General features: G+C 48.8%; 1 protein-coding gene and 1 pseudogene across 1 annotated transcript; one reads left to right on the top strand and one right to left on the bottom strand.

Moving 5' to 3' along the window:
• Nucleotides 1-5,248: 5,248 nt before the first annotated feature.
• LOC141937104 (olfactory receptor 14J1-like) lies at nucleotides 5,249-8,937 on the bottom strand. The gene is made up of 2 exons (XM_074854507.1): nucleotides 8,152-8,937; nucleotides 5,249-5,389 (listed from the first exon to the last, which is right to left on the bottom strand). The coding sequence occupies exons 1-2, from the start codon at nucleotides 8,935-8,937 to the stop codon at nucleotides 5,249-5,251; spliced, it is 927 nt and encodes a 308-aa protein (XP_074710608.1).
• A 7,954-nt stretch (nucleotides 8,938-16,891) lies between these two features.
• Nucleotides 16,892-17,608, top strand: LOC141937087 (olfactory receptor 6E1-like; annotated as a pseudogene).
• The last annotated feature ends 4,554 nt before the right edge of the window (nucleotides 17,609-22,162 follow it).

Genomic DNA, 22,162 nt, shown 5'->3' on the forward strand with positions numbered 1-22,162 from the left:
GCATCTTGGTCGAGACAACTCGTTTCTCTCCCTTGAGTAGAAAAGTCTGGAGAATTGCACCCAAACTGTCCAGCGCTGGAGGAGGATGAGGAATGAGGGGGTCTAGATGCTGCAGAGCCTGCTTGGAGATACTCCTATAACCCAGAAACACTGGGATTAGTGCAGAATTCATTCTTTATAGAAGAGCATTTAATTTATTTTTTCTCTTTTCTTCCCTCTGTGAATCGAGGCAGCTCATGATGTTGGGGTGTGAGTGAATATGGACAGAGTCTGGGTCAGGGGGTGCTTTCGTGGTTCTTGGGATCTCAACAAACAGTGCATTTTCCTTTGGTCTAAAGACATCTCCAGTGTGGAAAGTGGCCTTCAGAGGAGGTAAGGTGGACTTAATATACAGCAGAGGAGTGTATTTTATTGTTTATTGAATCTGCCTTCCACTGATTTAGCTTTTTGGCAATTAAACATCATTCTACGTCTGTGTGCAGCTCGATTTCCAAGTACAGCAGGTGGGAGTTGGTGTCAACGGGCAGAAAGATGCAGCTACAGCTTGTCGTGGAGAAAGTTCACATTGAAAAAAGGTGCTGGAAGTCCCAGGGGGCTGATGAGAGAAATGTGGAGTTGGAGGCAGGGACAAAGATTGCCCCCGGAGTGTCTGACATAGAGGGTCTTGGCTTCCCAACATATTCAGCCTCTGTCAGGAGATGCTCAGGATCAACATCAATAGGAGTTTGCTGATGTCACTTAATGTGTGAGCAGAAAAATACGGAGTAGTGGAAAAAGAAGAAATTGATTCTTATTGACATGTAGTACTGAAAACTTTTCATTTTGACTGCACACCTGAAACCTCTCAAATTAACCACTTCAGAAGTGAGGAATTAAGTTCTGCCGAGACTTGGCCTGTCAGGGGATTTGTGTGTTAATGAGCCCTCTGGTGCCGAGTTCCTGAACTGCAAGTCCAGAAAAGGGATTGAAGTGGCCTCTGGAGAAGGGAAAGTCAGCAGCAAACCTCGAAGTTTCTGAGGGTGTCAGTGATCCCCAGCGAGGGCCATGACTGAAGAGGCCAGGGAGGGAATGAGGACATAAGGATCCTGTCCCTGGGGGCTGGGGAAGCAGAAAGTCAGAGGCACTGCTTACGGGTTGAAAATCAAATATTCAGGGGACTGTGAAAGGCCTTGATGGGTTTCATCAACAGGATGGTCAAGCCCTGATGTCCATACCCTAGGAACGGGGATCCTTTCCCTCCTGGGATGCTCAGGGCTCTTCCTGGGGTCAGTGAGATGCAAGGGGGTGTGATGCAGTAGGACTGCATTAGGACTCCCCTGAGGCTCTGTGGAGGGTGGGGAGGAGGCAACAAAGCACTGTGGCTGTAGGAACTGTTGTCCTCTCAGGGTCCTCACTGGAAGAGACAGCAGCCATAGTCGAAAGAACAAGGACTTCAGTTCTGTTGGGGGGACGAGCCTCAGCCAAGGGCCCATCCCCACCACAGGCTGTCCCACACTTTCCTATGCCTCTGCCTGTTTCTCTGCAGATTTTAACCACCACCCCTGATTCCCCACCTAACTCTGACCCCATGCTGTCCCAACATTTACTGATGACTCTGTCCTCACTATTTCTTCAAACACAACAGTGTCATTTTTCTGTGGTGTAACAATGTCTGTTAGATCCCCATAACCCGTGCAGCTTCTTCCGAAGGCCTGTTAATGCTCCTCAGTAGCCTATAGATGTCCCAGTCCCAGCCTCACTTGAATCCTCTATTGAACCCAATGTCCCATCACTGAACCGCACATCCTCCTTCTTCTGCTCCACTAAAATCAAAACTCAACCTATTTCACCTCACTGTGAAGCACTCCCACCCCCTACTACTTCCCATCTTCTTCTGGCCTTTTACACACACACTGCCACACACACACCTCTCACTCCCTGCACTCCTATGTGTCCCACAAACCCTTCTGCTTCCCCTGCAGTGATGGGACCTCAGTGCAGGAGGTTTGTGCATCCTCCAGGCTCATGGATGTTTCCTGAAGTCCATCCAAGTGTGGGGAACGAAGGAAGAAATGAGAGGTGTCTCAGCCTCCCCATCAGCCCCAGGGCTGAGGGCCAGCCATGGCATGAGGAGCCAGAGGCCAGTGCCTCCCTGTGTCCCCTGCTCCTGTCTCCGAGGCAACCTTATTGCCCACACCCAGCAAGCCCCTCTGTGCCAGCCCCCTTCTCCCAGGAAAAATCTCCTGTCCCAGATGCTCCTCAGGCTTCTCCAGCTGCCCCAGCAATGGAGAAACTTTCCCCGAGCTGGTGCATTCAGAAATAGGTTTCTCTTGGTCATTTATTTCCCACTGGAAGCACTGAGTTTCTTTTTTGGTCTTCTCTGGGGATATCCCTGCCCCCAGAGAGCCTTCCATCAGGGAAGAGTATTCATGCTGACCTGACCTTAAGGAAGAAATGTTTTAGGGTGACGGTGCTGAGACAGTGGAATAGGTTGCCTAGAGAATTCCAGGGAGGGGGCATACACGACTTCTCCGGGCAATGTCTATCAGTGCCTCCCCACACACAGACTAAAGAATTTTTTCCTTATATCTAATCTAAAGCTCTCCTACTGCAGTTTAAAACCTTTACCCCTTGTCCTGTCCCTACACTCCCTGATAAAAAGTGCTTCCCCAGCTTTCCTTTAGGCCCCCTTTAAGCACTGGAAGGTCTCCCCAGAGCCTTCTCTTCTCTGGGCTGAACAACCCCAGCTCTCTCAGCCTGTCCTCACAGGAGAGGTGCTCCAGCTCCCAATCATCCTCGTGGTCTCCTCTGAAAATGCTTGAGCATATCTATGTACTTCTCATACTGGTGCCTCCTGAGCTGGACACAGCACTGCAGATGGGGTCTCATGAAAGCAGAATAGAGGGGGAGAATCCCCTCCCTCTACCTGCTGACCACACTTCTCTTGATGCAGCCCAGAACACGGTTGGCTTTCAGGTCTGTGAGACTGCACACTGCTGGATCATAGTCAGTTTTCCATCCACTAGTACCCCCAAGTCCTTCTCTGCAGGGCTGCTCCCAATCCACTCATTGCACAGCCTGTATTTGTACATGTCATTGTCCTGTCCCATATACAGGACGATGCAGTTGGCCTTGTTAAACTTCATGAGAGGTTCAGAGGGTCCAGAGGGTCTGCAAGTAGCTACTGGAGGAGTAAGGTGGCCCAAATCACTTCCTGCAGAAATTGTGGGGTCTTGGGCATCTGGTTCTGATATAGCCATAGGTCTTGACCCAGAGATGAAATTGTCCTTTATGGAAGAGAGCATCAACAATGCCTGGAGCTGTGTCTGGAGATGGATGAGGAGTCAGCTGAGAGCTGAGTGGTCAACATGAGAGGGAAGAACAACATGGGCAATGCTGTGGTGGGTGGATGTCTGCTCCAGACCTCCTGATCAGGAAGAGGAAGTAGATGAGACCTTCTTCAGACAACTGGAAGAAGCCTCATGTTTGCAGGCCCTGGCACTCACGGAAGACTTACACTATCCCCATATCTGCCGAAGGGGAACAGAGCAAGGTGCAAGCCACACAGGCTGCTTTTGGAGATTAGCAGTGCCATAGCGCCAGCCCTCAGGAAAGTGGGCCTTCCCAGTAGAACCTATGGATCTTGACCAAGATTTACTCTTGAGTTCCCACACTGCAGGGAATGCATTGTATTTATTGTCACTTCTGTTAGTGACTATATGCTGCTCTGTTAGAAACTGAGCTGCTGTTCCTGCTTTCTCGAGCTCATTTTCTACAACCTTTAGTTTCATTTCTAAATCTTGTACTTCTCCAAATTCCACCTCCAGCTATTTAGTTTGTAACCAGAGTCTGTATCTGTCGACCCTAAGGTCTTTCTCTTTTGATCAATATGGTTCTCTTAATTTGGGAAATTCCTTCTCCTTCAATTTCTGGATGTCGTTTTGCACATGCTTTACCTTCTCAGCTGTTTCTCTCAGGAGATCCTGCGAATGACATCAGGCACACCACAGGGTTCCAATGGCACAAGCTTCCTTTTTTACTGGCTTTTTTGTTTTCCCATTTGCAATGACTAACATACACATCACAGGCTGGAGAGGTGGGATCAGCTAATTTAAAAGAGTGGAACCTCCAAGGGCATTTCCCTTGTTTAATCACTTGTGGAGCTTTTTAACACCCTTTTCCTCCTTAACATATTTGTTATCTCAAGCTGCATGGTCTATTATATTCCCTGCACTTCCCATACTGCCTTTACACAGGGAAACACTAACAATAATTTTGTTGCTCCAATCGGCAAAGTAAGAAAGTGTTTTAAATGTGTTTTCTGTAATCAAGTCCAGATTCACTTTCCTTCAGAGTTCAGTTGGTTCTGAGCATTGCAAGAGCCAGACAAAAATATGCACTGAAGGTCATTTCAGTTACCACCCTCACTCACAAACCTTCCACTTTTACTGCAGGGTTTGTCTCACAGTTTATGGACCATGGAATGAAGCTGGGATGAGGCTGTTCCTTAGGACAAAATGCTGTTTGAGTCCAGCCAAGGGTGTGTCAGGGACCTTTCCAGTTTTCTCATTTTGTGGGGCTCCAGTCACTGACCACCTCAGGAACACACAGTCCCTGCAGATCCCCTGGGCTCTCCAGGCAGCTCCAGACTCCCCTCCTTAAGGACATCAACTACATGTCACGTGTGGGACAGCTCTGGATATGGACCTCATGTATCTACCTGAGGTAGACTCACCTCATGGTGAATGGTCAATTCACAATCTAAACTCTCATTAGAACACAGTCTTAAATCCAACCCTTGGTGCCAAATAGGCCACAGTGTGACATCACTGACTTCTTTTCTCTTGGATTCATGGAGGAAGGGGACCTTGTTGGGAGCAGTTGCTCATGCAGTTCTTGGCATCAGCTTTGGGAAAGGAACCCAGCTCTGGGGCACTGCATTGGGGAGATACTGTATTATTCCAGAGATAGGGTGAGGGAAACTAGACCCAGAGTTAGTGGTACATGTGTACAGGCACCAGGTGAGACCGAGGAGGTAAATTCTTCACTAGTAGTGAGTTGAATGCAAATTTTTGGGTAGAAACAAAATAACAACAGATTACCACAAAATTGTAAGGACACTGATGATAATGATAATTATAATGAGAAGAAAATATTAATGAATATACAATAATAATAACAATAGCAACAACAACAACTATAAACTTGAAATAAGATGCCCTGACAGTCATTTGCAGAGAGTGATTGAAAGCTTATTGAGGAACAGCCATTAAATCAGTTTCCTCAGGGTATCTTTGAGGTCCTGGTTCCTCATGCTGTAGATGAGGGGGTTCAATGCTGGAGGCACAACTGAGTACAGAAATGACACCACCAGGCCCAGGGTTGGGGAGGAGGTAGAGGGAGGCTTCAGCTAGACAAAAGATAAGTGCTGACAAACAGAGAGACCACGGCCAGGTGAGGGAGGCATGTGGAAAAGGATTTGTGCCGTCCCTGCTCAGAGGGGATCCTCAACACGGCCCTGAAGATCTGCACATAGGACACCACAATGAAAACAAAATATCCAAAAGCTAAAGAGACACTAACCATGATAATCCCAACGTCCCTGAGGTAGGATTGTGAGCAGGAGAGCTTGAGGATGTGGGGGATTTCGCAGAAGAACTGGTGCAGAACATTGCCTTGGCAGAGTGGTAGTGAAAATGTATTGGCCGTGTGCATGAGCGTGAGAGACAACTTGTAAAAACAGGTCCTGAAAGAAACAGGCCTGTGAAAAACAAAGAGTGAGAAAAACAGCCTGAGAAAGAGATAAAGGATAGCGGGGGGAGTGGAGGCCCTGCGAGCTAAGGAATGTCTTGAACAGTCGAAGTAATGAAACTATAGTCACAGGGTGGATGGTGTGGAGGTCGAAGCTGATAAGGCTGCCCCAATAACACAAGATGCATCTGGAGGGGGGAGCCCTGTGGAGACAGGACGGCTCTGCTCTGGGGCACCTGGTCAAGTTTCAAGGGTCATCTGTCTGGTGAATGAACTTTGTTTTATTATCCCTGAAATGCATATTAAAATTTACACCCCTCAATATGCTAATGAAGACTAACGAGATCATGCTAATTGCATCATCCCATGAAACATCTTACCCCTCCCCATACATGGGATACGTAGGTATGTGGGTCGACCTAGGAGACAGAGCCAAGGAGAGTGGGTATAAATTGGGGGGGACCAAAAGTCGGGGAGGGGTCCGGAGAGTGAAGTGAAGAAGATGGATGCCTCCTGGAACCCTCACTGGTGGGATTGATGCAGGAACCCAGACTGGCGATCTCTATTTCTCTGTTCTCTCCATCTCCCTCCTTTCCTTTTTCCCCTTTTCCTTCCCTACCATTAAGCAATGCAAGGCATACTGTATTGCTTGCCATATATATATTCGTTATATACTTAGGCAATTATTGTGTATCCAATTAGTACATTGTGGGACATTACTAAATGTCTGGACTTTGAGAATTGTCTCACTGTTGTCTGCTCCATTGGGGATTTACAAATCTGAGTCACTCGTCTCCCTCGTCTGAGCGGATCGTGACAAAGAGACCACACTGCTTATTATCCTTTTCCAAGTCTAAGCTATTTCTACTACAAATAAAACATTTTAACTGGTTGGTTGGTGTCATTTCAGGATAGTTTAACCCGAGGGGATCACAGAACACTTACAAATCTCTGGGCCCCCAGTCTGGGTCATGACATCATGCAGCAAAGGTCACTCATCAGGGTTGGGGTGCATGGCCAGAGATGGAAACGGCCGTGTGTGGGGCTGATCTGGGACAAATTTTTCGGGGCAGATTCCCCAGAGTATCCAGGGAATGTGGCACAGACAGACCCCCTCTCTTTTGCTTCGTGCCTTGCTTTCTTCCTTGTGTCGCCTGGCTCTGCATTGTGAGCACCCTAATGTGTGCCCTTACCCTGCACACTCACACAGCTTCGCTCTACCCTGGCATTTCCTCTTCCAGGACTTTTCCAACCCAGCCCAGCCCCAGCCCCTGACCTTCCCACCTCCCCTGGCACCACAGCAGTGCCCACCACAGAGTGCAGCAGCACTCTGGGCACTCAACCACAGCTCCAGCTCCTCTGAAGGGCACAGCAGCTCCTGGAGGTCAGACAGGGGGGGTCAGCCTTCCTTCCAGTGCCAGGGCTGGTGCTGGCCAAAACGGCAAGAGGAAACAGAGGTCAGTCAATCTCTAGATCTGCTGCATTCATATTGTAGGTTGTCCCTAACCCCGACAGCATTTACACCCTTCTCTTCCTCCACCAGCTCTACTCCCCATAACAGCACAAGAGTCCTGGCCCTGGTTTTCCTCAGGCTGCTCCTGCATCTCTCCAGTCTCCCTTTCCCATGAGCACTGGGTCCACACTGACTCCCATGTCATTGCAGAGTCCTTGCTTGTATATACCTTGATTCAGTGCTTGGCTTTTTGGGGGACCTCAACTCTGGGGGTGTTTCACTTTGTGTGTCTTCATTCACTCCCACCCCAGGGAACCTGGTGAATCCTCATCCTCTCCTGACCAAATTCATTTCCATAAAGACGGCTATATTGCATGAGTCCAGACATACGTGAAGCAGCCTGAGGACATAGTGGGGAGCTCATGCACCATCTTACACCAAGAAGAGAGACTTTAAAGAGAACTTTTTGTCCAGTGGAACACAATGGTACTGTGAGCTTAACCGCATACACAGGGAGAACATAAGCAGAAAAGACTTATTAAAAGACCAATTCCTTAGACATTATATTGGCAACCAAACTGGAGGAAGAGCCTAGCCTTCAGGCACTGCACCCAGGAGATCCCCTGTCATTGAAGAGCTGCTATTGGGTGGGTCCCATCTGACACAGTGCAGTTTAAGAGGCAGACACAACCAGATAAAGCTTCAAGAGAAGTTGTATAAGTGAAGAAAATACTCTATATGTAAGATTATTAAAAGGGAAAAAAGCATATCCCCGACCTAAGATAAACCCTAGGAAATGTGAAGTGATGGCAGGCAGGTTCCTGTCAGTGAAACTAAATCCATTGGGTCAGTTTTCTCAGGGCATCCTTGATCTCCCTGTTCCTCATGCTGTAGATGAGGGGGTTCAAAGCTGGAGGCACAATTGAGTACAGAAATGACATAACCAGGTGAAGGGTTGCAGAGGAGACAGAGGGGGGCATCAGGTGGGCAAACATGGCAGTGCTGACAAAGAGGGAGACAACGGCCAGGTGAGGGAGGCACGTGGAAAAGGCTTTGTGCTGTCCCTGCTCAGAGGGGATCCTCAGCACGGCCCTGAAGATCTGCACATAGGAAGCCACAATGAAAACAAAACATCCAAAAAATAAACAGGCACTAACCGTGATAAACCCAACTTCCCTGAGGTAGGAGTGTGAGTGGGAGAGCTTGAGGATGTGGGGGATTTCACAGAAGAACTGGTCAATAACATTGCCCTTGCAGAGTGGCAGTGAAAATGTACTGGCAGTGTGCAGGAGAGAATTGAGCAACCCACTGCCCCAGGCAGCTGCTGCCATGTGGACACAAGCTCTGCTGCCCAGGAGGGTCCCATAGTGCAGGGGTTTGCAGATGGCAACATAGCGGTCATAGGACATGATGGTGAGGAGACAAAACTCTGCTGTAGCACAGAAATAGAAAAAAAAGAGTTGTGTGGCACATCCCAAGTAGGAGATGTCCCTGGTATCCCAGAGGGAATTGGCCATGGCTTTGGGGAGAGTGGTGGAGATGGAGCACAGGTCGAGGAGGGAGAGGTTGAGGAGGAAGAAGTACATGGGGGTGTGCAGGTGGTGGTCACAGGCGATGGCGGTGATGATGAGGCCGTTGCCCAGGAGGGCAGCCAGGTAGATGCCCAGGAAGAGCCAGAAGTGCAAGAGCTGAAGCTCCCGTGTGTCTGCAAACATCAGGAGGAGGAACTCGGTGATGGAGCTGCTGTTGGACATCTAATTCCTCTGGGAATGGGGCCTGTCCAAGGAGAAAAACACAGTTCAGGGTTAGGACTGACTTTACTGTGCAGAACTTGCTCCATATCTGACAGAACCCCCATCCCCAAGACTCTGTCCTTCCATAAAGACCTTCATGCAGCTCCTGGGCTGGAGCTCTGGTGTTTGCTGGCTGAGGGGGCAGTGGGGGGAAAGGGATTCTGCTGTGGGCTCTGCAGGAGTCAGTCCTGCTGTGCCCCAACAGGCAGAGGAACCCGCAGTGATCGCTGTTTAACTCCACTCCTGAAATCCAAGAGATTTCAGCCTTGTCCCTCCCAGTGCCCCCGGCTGCAGAGCAGAGCTGTGGGGCTTTGCTCTTCTTGCTTTTGCTCCTGTTGCCCTGTCCTACCTGAGGAGTGCATTCTGAAGGCAGACAGACTGGACATTTCTGTTGCGCTACAAGTGCTCCATGGAGAGTGCGGGGGTGCAAATGGACAGAGCCTTAGTGCAGAGTGAGGAGAGCCAGGCTGTCCATCAGACTTGCTCTCAGCTGCCCTGGGCTTGCACCTCTGGAGTCTGCAGCAGGGTCACCCCCAGCTGTTCCCTTGACAGGAAATTGAATGCTGCTGAGAGCAGAAGAATCCAGATGAATACTCCCCTCCCCAGTAAAGATCTCTGAGCTTTTTAGTTCATTGAAGAGGGGGTGTCTGGGTAAAAGACCCAGCTTTATCCCCAGCCCATGGGCAGCATTGCCCAGAGACCCGCAGGATAGAAGGGGGCTTGGGCACCTTGCTGCCATGGACACATCTGCATGGCAGGACCTGCAGGGCCAGTTGCTGAGCTGCAGTTGAAAGCCCCATCCCCAGAGAGCCTGAAAACAGGAGCAGCAGCAGCAGGGGCAGGTGGAGAACCAAGGAGCAATGCCCCAGTGCTTCTGCCAAGGGAGGCAAGGCCAGGGAGGGACAGATGGGCACTCAGGAGAGTCTCCTCTGCCGCAGCTCTGACTGCAGAGGAGGTATCTCCTGCCCTGGACCCTGGGGCCTGGAGGACAGAGGTTCTGCTGGGTGGGGGATGAGACTAGGGGGGCTAGTTAGGTAAAAAGCACCTTCACTGAAGGGCTAATAGTTCAGTGACCAAACATCACCCTGCCCAGCCGGTGCTGTCAGCCTGTTTCATTCCATGCCAATGCATCTGGTGCCTAGAGCTGTCCCTGTCTGGAGCTGTTTCTTTTTCCCCTTATCTCCTCTCTGTCAGTGCTCACAGCCCCCATCCCATCTGCTGTGTGCTCAGCTCTGCCCTGCACACCCCTCCTGGCAGCAGGGCTCTACACAGAGGCATCTCCGTGTGGACAAGTCTAAGGAGCAGGTCTGGAAAACACTGAGAAGAGGATTGAGCTTTCTGTAGGCAAATAAAAGCTTGAAGGAACATTATCAAGGTCCTAAAATACCTATTGCTCTGTCAGGGTAATGCTGTAGGAGTGTCCTTGTGTTGTCCAAACCTGACACCTGCATTACAATACCCCACAACCACAGCAGGAAACTGAAAGCACAGACTTCAGAAAGCACCTTGCCTTCATGTGCTTCTTGAACAGCTGCCTCTGCCAGTGTCCTGGGGGTGATTTGGAGCTGTGAGCTGCCCTGACCCACACAGCACCCTCTCAACAGAAGAAGGACCCTGCCCTGCCAGGGGTCTCTCCTTTCCCCCACAGCTTCTCCCCATAGTGCTGTGAGCAGCTCCCCGGCAGGCTGAGTGCTGACCCTGGCAGGCGGCAGAGTCCCTGCCCCAGCACACAGCCCCTGGAGTGTAGGGACCCTGCTCTGAAGGACAGCCCTGGGCACCCCTGGCTGCACCCGCGGCTGCACACCCCTGCAGCCATCCCCGGGAGAAGGCAGCCGCCATGGCCTGTCCCTCTGACAGTGCAGCAGGGAAGCCCTGCTCTGGAGCATGTCCTCCTCCTCTAGACAGGAGGGAGATTCCTGTTGGCTGTGCCGGCTTCACCAAATCCCTCCACAACTTGCAGCTGCATTGCCCTGCACCCAGAGACTTACTGTGTCAAGGGCTGTGAAGATTTCTCCTCTAGTGAGCTCTCAGCATCCTCCCACTCCAGTCTGCCTTTCCCCTCTCTCTGTCCCAATCCTCTGCCCTCGGTGCCTGCAGGCAGTGCCCTCAGCCCTGCTGGGTTTTGCAGAGGAGCTGCTCCTGGGCAGAGCTGTCTCTCTGCAGTGCTGCCCACCTGTCGTGAATTACCCACATCCTAGGAGCCCAGCCTAGCTCCACAACAGAGGACCAGCCCACGACATCTTAATGACCCCTTGGGTGGGTTTGGTGACAAGTCCATGAACACCAGACACTGAGAAGCTAATGAAGAAACCTCTGAGGAAGTCAAAGTTAGATTCAAACTCCAAAGTTTCTTGTGGCTTTAATGGGTCCCACTGAGGGACACTGTTGACAAAGCCTCCCCAGGCTCCACTTAGAGCAGAAATGTGGAGGCAGTGATGGCAGGTAGGGAAAAGCAAAGGAAAGGTGGCTCTGATGTTGACGAAGCTTACATGTGTTTCATGAAGCCAAAGGGCCAAGCCCTGACCCCATGAAGCAAAGGGCCAAGCCGTGACCCCCAGCCCCTGGGAAGGGAGATCCTGTCCCTCACACATTGCTCAGGGCTCTTCCTGGGGCAGTGGGTGATGGAGATATGCACCTGCCAGGCTCCTGAGTCCAGGGACAAGGGGGCAATGAGGCCCCAGTGCTGCAGGGGACTGTGCCTCCTCATAGGCATCAGTGGCAGAGACACCAGCCATGGCTGAAGTCAGGAAGAGGGTGACTTTTTTGGGGGCTTTCATCTTTTCCACAACCCTCTGTCACCTCCACCACATGTTGTCCTATGGTGTTTCATGACCTTTCCCTGCAGGCTGTACTCACCCACCCAGCTGTCTCAACTTGCTGTCACCTGAGCATCTTCCTTCCTTTACTGATAATTGTCATCCTCCCGTGTTCTCCCTTTAAAAAGAAACCTTGATCTGATCCAGACTCCCTCTGGCTGATGAATTTCACCACACCACTGCCCTTGGACTGATTTTTTTTTTTTCCTTTTGTCCATTCTGAGCCACCCCAGCTGCACATTTTGGCATTAGTTCTTTCTCAAGATATATCTTAGAATCACAGAATCATTCAGGTTGGAAAAGACCCTTGGGATCATCAAGTCCAACCATCAGCCCTATTCTAAAAAGTTCTCCCCTACACCATATCCCCCAACAGCTCATCCAAACAGCCCTTAAACACATCCAGGGATGATGACTCCACCACCTCCCTGGGCAGCCTATTCCACTGTCTAACCACTCCTTCTGTGAAAAATTTTTTCCTAATGTCCAGTCTAAACCTCCCCTATTGGAGTTTAAAGCCATGATCTTACTAGAAAGAAAAGCTCCATCATCTCTGAAATCACCCCTCAGTCACTCTCAGGCTACTCCTATAGTGCCTGGAGCCTCCACACCACTGGGCCAAGGAACTCCAGGTCCCTCAGCCACCCCACACAGGTCATGGGCACTTGGTCCCAAACCTCACCTTGGCAGACCTTCACTCAAGACTCTCCAGGTCCTCCCTACCTCTCTAAAATTTGGAGCCACACCCTGGGACACACCCATGTGTGTGGGGCCACACCAGTGCTGAGCGGAGGTGGATGGTAACTCAGGTTGTCGGGGTGGCCCACACTCCTCTGAATGCAGCCCTGTAGGCAGCTGCCTTTGTTCATTGTGTCCATCCTCTCCTGTCTCGTAGGACATCCCTCGTAGTGCCAAGGCCCTTCTCCTCAGAGTCGCTCCTCAGCCGGTCAGGTATAGCCTGTCATGTATGGGGCTATTCGCCCCCCACCCATTCAGATCTGGTCACTTCTCCCTGTAAAACTTCAAGTGACTTCCATTTGCCCAATTCCAGAGTTTCACAAGGTCCCCAAGGACTGAAGCTCCTTTTGATCAGCTTTTCATGATTGCGTGCTGCTGGCTTACCCTGACTGGGGTGTCTATCACCACAGAGCATCATGAGGAGTTGCACGGCACTACAAATCCCCTCTCCTCGAGAAACTGTGGGGTACTAGGGGTCTGGTACTGATAAGGCCGTGGGGCTGCACCTGGAGGGGAAGTTGCCCTTTTCGGAAGAGAACGGTGAGAACATGTGGAGCTCTGCCAGGGATAGATGATGAGTCAGCTGAGAGCTAAAGGGTCAGGGGCAACACTGTTATAAGAAGCACTAGCTTTAAATGTAGTAGAAATAGAATGTTAGAATATTGTGTGATGTGAAATTCAATCATAGAAACTAGATGAGCTTTAGGAACCATCTTTGTTGGTTATAATATTTGGTTAGGTCTTACGTAACTAAAGAAACTTGTTATGTCCCAACAATGTTGCTTGAAATCCCCCTACCTTTACCATCCTCATTTAAGGAACAAGAAATGGGATGAATAAAAGTTATTAATGATAACAATGCAGATAGGTATTGTTAGATATATATATAATCAAATCAGACTGATCAATACATAGAATAAATAAAAGGTCTTTATAAAAAATTGTTAAAGTACAATGGTAATATCATGACCTTTTATATGTACTGGTTAGTGGAAAATTTAAGTTACGAAATACTTGTAATAGATTAACTCTGTGGTTAAGAAGAGAAGAGAAAAATAAATCTTAATGGCAGGTACTGGCTAAGGTGACTTGCGAGAAGAAAGAATTGTTCTGGACAGAACTGGTACCAGTTAATCAAGAAGATGGGAATTAACCAAGTAGAAATAGAGTACATGCAAGTGTAAGGGTCAACCAGCGAGCACCGTGACGAAGACTATCAGAGACCACCAGAGGACCCCTGATACCACCTAAGAACTTAAGTGCGCATGTGAGAAGAACACTTATATGTTTTAATGAGTTCCAGGAAAAGTGTTGAATATGTTAATAATTTCTCAGAATAATGTTGAATATGGATGATTGGCTACTATATAAGTTTTTACTTTTGAGACGATCGGTGCACACACTTCAGAGGGAGCTCTCCCCTGTGTGCCCAGCACCAAAATAAAGAGTGCCTGCTTTCTAAAACTCACTTTGAGTCTTAGAGGGTTTTCTCATACCAGCTTTATGGCAACAACACTGTGATGGGTGGGTGTCTTCTGTGGACCCCCTGATGAGGAAGAGGAAGTAGATGAAGAAGCTTCATTCAACTGAAAGAAGTCCTGGTCCTCATGGCAGACCTAAACTACCCCAATATTTGCTGAAGGGGCAATATAGCAAAGTGAAAGCCATCCAGGAGTTTTTGGAGTTTATTGACAACATCTTCCTGACAAGGGTGACTGAGGTGGCAGTGAGGGGAGTTGTCCTGCAGGAAATCATACTTAGAAACAAGGAAGAGCTGGTCAGGATGTAACAGTCAGGGGTGAGAAAGTAGAGTTGAGGCTCCTGAGAGAAGGGAAGAAGGAAAAGAGCAGGACTTCAGGAGAGCAGGATTTGGCCTTCTGAGGAAGCAGCTTGGAAGAATCCCATGGGATATGACACTGAAGTAAAGAGGGGAGAGCTGTTTGATGGTCAAGGGTGTCCTCTTCAAGCTGCAGTAAAGTCCATCCATACATGTAGGAAGTCAAGCAACATGGCAGGCAGCTGGTTTGGATGACAATGAAGGTCCTGAGAAAAATCAAGCATGAAGAGGCAGCACAGAGAAGGTGGGAGCTGGCTGCCTTTCAGCCTCAGTGGTTCTGTGACTGTGTTGGAGATAGTCATTGGTGTGTGCGTGTACTTTTTGTAGCATTTGTGTGTGTGTGGTTGTGTTTGTCTGTGTGTGTTTTTCTGTGTCGGGGAATCTTGGAGGGATGAGGGGATCCCAGGGCCAGCTCCTGGACAGGTGGAGAGTCTAAGATCAGCTCCTGGAGAGATCACTACTGGATGTGTGTCTATATAGGCCTATGTTTTCCACTGCCACAGCCCAGCATACAAACAGCCCAAACCTCATTTCCCCTTTCTCCACTGACAGTGGTTTTGCTTGGCCTACAGACCTCCAGAGGTCCCTTCCTGGTTGAGTAGCAGTGCATTTCCTTCCACCACATGTATTCCCTTGATGATGACAGGGAGAGCACTCACGTTCCCCATGACCATGGAAGTAAGCGAACATAAGTTTGGAGCAAGCAGCTGTTAAATTTTGTCCCACTGGAGTCATTGACTGCTAAGCAGGAAACCTCTGATGCAGGTTTCATCATGTCTGAGCTTAACCTTTGGTTTTCTTTTTCCTTCTTTTCCCTCCCAAATTCTTCTCTTTGATCATTCTCATGCATTCCTCTACAAACAGCCCAGCTCTCCTCTTTCCCCACTGCCCCTGCCTTTGCTTGCTTCTTGCCCTCCTAGAGTATTTCTAAGAGGCTTGTCGTGTTGATTCCTCCCTTGGTCAGTACAAAACCAGCAACTCCTTTTATCAGCTGTGATGTCCTGCAGATTCTTATACTGTGATCTGGTGTTGATAGCTCCCCACAATCAGGGTGAACCACCTGCACACAAACATTGACAGCTCGCAGAATGTTGTTTCAGTCCAGGAGGCCTTTGAGAAACTCTGGGACTCGGCCAACAGAAACTTCTCAAGTTTTAGAATGAGAAGTGGTCAGTCCTGCATTGGGGGGAACAATAAACTTTATCGATTCCCAGGTGTATGAAATCAGGAAAGGAAGACACGAGACTGGCATGGCTGACTGGAGACCTGCTGGTCAAAGTAAAGGGCAAGAAGGAAATGCACAGGCAGTGGCAGCAGGGACAGTTACCCTGGGATAAGCAGAAGGACACTGCCCGGTTGTGTACGGATGGGGCCAGGAAGGCCAAGGCATGGCTGGAGCTGAACTTGGCAAAGGGATGTCACGAATAAGAAGAAGGGCTTCTACAGGTATATCAGCCTGAAAAGGAAGGTCAAAGAAAGTGCATCACCCTAATGAGCAAAACTGGCAAACTAATAACTGTGGAGAAGGAGAAGTCTGACGTACTCAACAACATTTTTGTCTTAGTCTTCACTGGCTACCTGTGGTGGTTTGACCTTGGCTAAATGCCAGGTACCCACCAAGTCGCTCTATCACTTCCCCCCCCTTCCCCTTTTTTTCTCAACAAGGCAAAGAGGGGAAAGAAAATAGGATAGGAAAAAAAACCAACCCTTGTGGGTAAAACAAAAGCAGTTTTAATGTAAGCAAAGCGAAGCAAAGGTCCGCGTGAGGAAGCAAAAAAAAAGAAAACAGATTTTTTCTGTACTTCCCATTAACAGGTGATGTCGGGCCTTCTCAGGAAGCAGGGCTCCAATACGCGTAGTCGTTGCCTCGGAGGACCAAGGGTGACCCCCCTCCCTTCCTCCTTTCTCCCAGCTTTATACTGAGCAGATGTCATATGGTATGGAATATCCCTTTGGTCAGTTTGGGTCAGCTGTCCTGGTTGTGTCCCCTCCCAAGATCTTGCCCACCCCGTCCCACTGTGGGGGGGAAATGTCAGAAAGAGCCTTGGTGCTGTGTAAGCACTACTCAGCAGTAGCCACAACACCAGTGTGCTATCAACACCCTGCCAGCTCCTAACATAAAACACAGCACCATGAGGGCTGCTACAGGGGAAAACCAATTCTGACTCAACCAGACACAGTACACTACCTCTATTGCTACACCTCTCAACTGGATGGACGGCAAGGCAGGGACTGGGAGAGCAAAGACCCTCCCACTGTAAGAGAAGATCAGGTTCATGATCAGCTGAAGAACAGAACATACATAAGTCTATGGGACCTGATGAGATGCATCCCAGAGTCCTGAGGGAATTGGCTGATGTAGTTTTCAAGCCACTCTCCAGGATATTTGAAAAGTCATGGCAGTCAGGGGAAGTCCTTTATGCCTGGAATGAGGGAACCATTACATCCATTTTTAAAAAAGGGTTGAAAGGAGGACCCTGGGAACTAGCAGCCTGTTAGCCTCACCTCTGTGCCTGGGCATATCATGGAAGAGATCCAGCAGAAGCAAATCAGCTGCTTTGCTCAATCCTATTTTTATTTTGTCCTGGGCAGTACAGAGGTTGTTCTTCTTGTTATGTCCTTTGGCTGCTATGTTGCTATCTGCCAGCCTTTGCGTTTCGCTGCCATCATGAAGCCTCAGCTCTGCATCCACCTGGCTGCTGCTGCTTGGGTCATGGGCATCACACTCTCGAGTTACCATCTGGTCCTTCTCTACCAGCTGACTTTCTGTGGCTCAAACAAGATCCACCATTTCTTTTGTGACCACTCCCCCTTATTCAAGTTGTCCTGCTCTGACAGCAGCCTGCTTTGGAAAATAGACTCAGGTTTAATATCAGTTGGCCTACTGGCTTCCTTATGTTTAACTCTGGCATTTTACATGGGCATCCTTTTCTGTATTCTACACCTTCCAGCAGCCTCTGGGAGGAAAAAAGCTTTTACTAAGTGTTCTTCCCATCTCACCACCTTGGCCATTGCATATGGGAGCTGCATTGCTCTCTGCATTTGTCCTTCACAAGATGTTTCCTTGGAGACAAACAGATTTGTAGCTTTGCTGAACACTGCCCTGTACCCATTCTTAAATCTGTTCATCTACAGTCTTAGAAACAAGACGGTGAGCTTGGCCCTGAACGAAGCCATTGCCCGTGTGACACTACAGTTTTTCCCCTAATCATGGTGCATTTCTGGACAGCAATTCCAGTGATCTGCTCTCATCTGTTAGATAATACCAGTGCACAGGTGTGTCACCTCCAAATACAGATGCCTCAGGAGATTTCTGTTCTTGTTGGATTGTGTCAGGTGAAGTAAAAAGCTCACCTGCACACATAAAGAAAGCACCAACAATAGAAGGAGGAGTAACTCAGTTAACACCCTGCCCCAGCTGCTCCCAGGCCCATCACAGCAGAGCCAGCAGCTCATCAGGAACCCATCTGCACAAACTGAGAAGAGCCCAGAGGCACAGTGGCAGGTGGGATCCCAATTTATAGGATCCTGAGGAATGAACATCTTGTCCCAGCTCCTTCCAGGGCTGCCCTGGGAGAGCCACGAGCCTCCTTGTCCAGGTGTGAAATCCATCAAGATGAGCCACTGAGAGCAGCTCTGGATTAGCATTTGGACTAAGGGGATTGTTGCCTAGGGGTGTAGGACACATGATTGGATGCAGGGAAACAGCATTTTTGGATTGTACAGGACTTATTACAGGATGTTTAGGGGAGGACCCCAACAACGGCAGTCTGTTTTGTCTTCTCATTAAACTTAATTTTTAACTCCTTTCTGTGTGACATATCTCTCTTCTGTGTGAACGTGTGATCATGGAGGTGTGAGTGCAGCAACTGGAGCAGGAGGAGGGGAGGGGTGTTAGACAGCCCACATGTCATTAGTGCCAGCAACTGAGAGACTGGAGTGAGTGAACTTAAGAGTTTGTGCGTGACTGGAGTGGTTTGTACCAGCATCTGGAATAGGGCTGCGGCCTCGAGGGCTTGTATGTCCAGGTGCCTGCAACTGGGGAGGCTGGTACCCAGGGGCAGCTACTGAGAAGAGTGAGTGTCTGAGTCCAGCTGCTGGAGGGATCCACCCTGTACAGGAATATAGACTAGACTAGACTAGACTAGACTAGACTAGACTAGACTAGAATAGACTAGACTAGACTAGACTAGACTAGACTAGACTAGACTAGACTAGACTAGACTAGACTAGAATAGAATAGAATAGAATAGAATAGAATAGAATAGAATAGTTCAGTTGGAAGGGACCTACAATGACCATCTAGTCTAAACACCTGACCAGTTCAGGGTGGACCAAAAGATAAATCCTGTTATTAAGGGCATTGTCCAAATGCCTCTTAAACACTGACAAGCTTGGGGTGTCAACCATCTCTCTAGGAAGCCTGTTCCAGTGTTCCACTGACCTCTTGGTAAAGAAATCTTTCCTAATGTCAAGTGTGTACTTCCCCTGATGCAGCTTTGAACCATTCCCACGCGTGCTGTCACTGGATACCATGACAAGAGCTCAGCACCTCCATCTCCACATGCCCTCCTCAGGAAGCTGCAGAGAGCCATGAGGTCACCCCTAAACATCCTTCTCTCCAAACTAGACAAACACCAAGTCCTCCGTCGCTCCTCATGTGACATTCCTTACAGCTCTTTCAGCAGTTTTGTTGCCCCCCCTCTGGATTCATTCAAGGACCTTCAAATCCTTCTTCAATTGTGGGCCCCAGCACTGCACACACTATTCAAGGTGAGGCCATATCAGTGCTAACTACAGCGGGATGATCACCTCTCTTGACTGGCCTCTTGGCTGCCAGGGCACACTGCTGACTCCTCTTGAGCTCGCTGTCGACCAGCACCACCAGATCCCTTTCTGCCCTCCCAGTCTATACTTGTGTCCAGCATTATTACACCCTGGTGCAGAATCCAGCATTTGTTCTTGTTGAACATGGTGACTCCTCTGGGTCATAGATACAGGTGTTAAAGTGAACAGGGCTCAGGAGATTTCCCTGTGCTGCCCCACGTATGTCCCAGTACGTACCCTTGGGAAGTCCATGGTGACTGCATTTGGACACATTCTTCTCTTTTAGGTGCCCAGAAATGTCACCCAAGAGGACTCTAACTGATGGCACGCTCCTCACCAAAGTGACCTTGTGCAGTCGGTGGCTCCCCGGGTGGCACATTTGGTCTCTTTCAAGTATGGATGCAGCATTGTCTTGTCCTTGCTCTCAAGAGGACTCTACCAATCCCTTCACCTTTCAAAAGGGATATTCCAAAGAAATGTAGATCTTCCCCTGGAACTTCATTACCGCTATGCTGCCTGTTATACAGTCTACTTAATTTCTTTAATCTTTCATACATTTTCACCTGCCCTGGTAAAATGACCATTTCCAGAGTCACCTTTTCAGATGTTGCCTGCCTAGGCAAAGGCCTTTTCCATTATTCTCCAGTTTTCTCCCTCCATTACTCTTTGTTCATTCAGACACCTCTCACTTATGCTACTGCTTTGAGCTTCAGGGACTAAAACCTTGCCTGTCTTTCAATAGTCTGATTGTCTCTTTAGCCAAATCTTTCATTATGTTTATATCTACCTTTTTGTATCTATGTAGCTAAAATATTTCTCATAAGATTATCCCTTGTCGAAAGACAACCTCATTAGAGATATCGTGTACTTAGTATATGGTTGAGGAGTGTGCTTTATTGTTTATGAAACTTGATTATGCTTCATTTTGCTTTGCTTGCAAATAGGAGAAATCCTTCTGTGCCTGTGTGTAACCAGTTCTCTAAGGAGAGTGGGTGGGAGATGGTGCAATGGAGCTGTAACCTCCTGCTGCAGACTGCAGTGAAAGAAATCTGAAGTAAGGAAATGTGATGTAAATCCCAGCTGGCCAGCGACAGAAATGCTGAGAGTGGGGAAGTGAGGAGCAAGGTTGTCCATACAGTGCCAGACCTCAAGGGTTGTTTTTCCTAGCTGTGCAGACCTCCTGAGGTGACCATCTGGATCAATATCAATTGCAGAAGGCTTTTATCACCTTTTCTCTAATCTGAAAAGTAAATAAAAATAACCATTAAAATAAAAATAATTTTTATTAGATCCTCTTTGAAATCTTCCTTCTTAACTACACTATGAAATTACTCCAATTAGCTGTACAAGCCTTGAAGACTTCAAGAAAACTAAAGAAAGAGAAATAGCTTGTTAGGGCTTTCTCTGTTTTAATGAGCTCCATGGTGTATTTGGCCCTGAGTCCATGAATTGCAGATACTGAGAGGAAACTGAAGAAAATACTCAAGAAGTCAAAGTCAGAAGCAATCCCAGAGTACCCAGAAGCACTGATTGGCCCCACTGAGGCCACTACTGACAAAGCCTCTCCAAGGACTTGTTAGAGCAGATAATTGGAGGCTGTGATTGCAGGTAGGTAAAGGCACTGTGCAGGTGGCTGAAGTGCTGCAAAACACCTTGGTTTGTTTTATGAAGAACAAAGACCAAACCCTGACCCTCAGGCCCTGGGAAGGAGATGCTGACCCTCATGTGTGGCTCAGGGCTCTTCCTGAGGGCAGAGGGGTGAGCAATGTCAAGTGTAGGAAAACTGCACAACACCTCCCGTCTTCCCCAAGCAATGGTGAAGAAGAAACGGAGACCAGAGCCTTTAAAATAAAGTTTTGCCTGATAGGCCTCAGTTGCAGGGGCAACTGCCATAGCCAAGGGGAGAAAGACCTTGGTCCTGTTGGGCTTTTTTGCCTTGCCAGAGCCCTTGACCATCTCAAATGCAGGCTGTCCTACACTGTCCCATGCCTGCAACGCTTTCCCTCCAGGCTGCAGACACCCATCTTGCATTTCCACCTAGCTCCTACCTCAGCATTTCCATATCTTCACTGATATCTCTCCACCCTCACTGGCTGTTCCTTGAAAGACAAAGCCATGGGCTGATCCTGACTCCCTCTGGGTGATCTCTTGCACCACAATGCTACCATTTGAGTGAGATTGCTTTTTCTTCAAATGCAGTCTGAATCTTCCAAGATAAACTTTGTTGAGATTTCCTTCTCTTCTGACTACCAAGAAATGCTCCATCATCTCGGAAACCCCCCTTCAAGCAGTTTCAGGCTATTTGTACAGTGCCCTGAGGCTCCACCTCACCAGGCTAAAGCAGCCCAGGTTTCTCAGCTCTCCACAAAGGCCCCAAAACCTGTCCTGGCAGAGCTGCTCTGGAACCTCTCCAGTTCCTCCTCATTCCTTCAGAACAGGGAGCCCCACTCCCAGACACACTAGTCAAGATGTGGCCACAACAGTGCTGATGATCACTCCCTTGTCTGAGTTAGCCACATACACCCTAACGCAGCCCCATAGGCAGCTGGCCTTACTCACAGTGACATGCACCTCTGCCTTGTATGGCATCCCTAGTGATGCCCAGGCCCTTCTCATTGGGTCACTCTGTAAGTCAGGTCCTAGTGCACCCTCATCTATGCGGTTATTCCGTCCCCAAATGCAGGACTGGCCACTTGGCCTTGTAAAGCTTCATGAGGTTTCTGCTGACTGAACCCCAGAGATTTTCAGGGTCCCCCAGGAGTGAAGATCCATTGGGCCAGCTGTTAATGTGTGCGTGCAGATGGCTCACCCTGACATGTGATGCCTCTGACAAGATAACAGCATGAGGAATTTCAGGACATAACAGATAATAAAAGGAGGCACCTCTTCAATGATATTGTTCACCAAGGTACACATTCCCATGGTGACAAGTCCAGAAAGAGGAAATGAAATTACAAAGGAAGCCAAA

This window comes from Strix uralensis, chromosome 37 (assembly GCF_047716275.1).
Source record: "Strix uralensis isolate ZFMK-TIS-50842 chromosome 37, bStrUra1, whole genome shotgun sequence".
NCBI lineage: Eukaryota > Metazoa > Chordata > Aves > Strigiformes > Strigidae > Strix > Strix uralensis.

Excerpts from the sequence above, each read along its gene's own strand:
- LOC141937104 (XM_074854507.1), bottom strand. The coding sequence starts at position 8,937 with ATGTCCAACAGCAGCTCCATCACCGAGTTCCTCCTCCTGATGTTTGCA. Across the intron at positions 5,390-8,151 it reads CCCACCTGATGCCCCCCTCT|CTGAAGCCTCCCTCTACCTC; the intron begins GTCTCCTCTGCA and ends TCTTTTGTCTAG.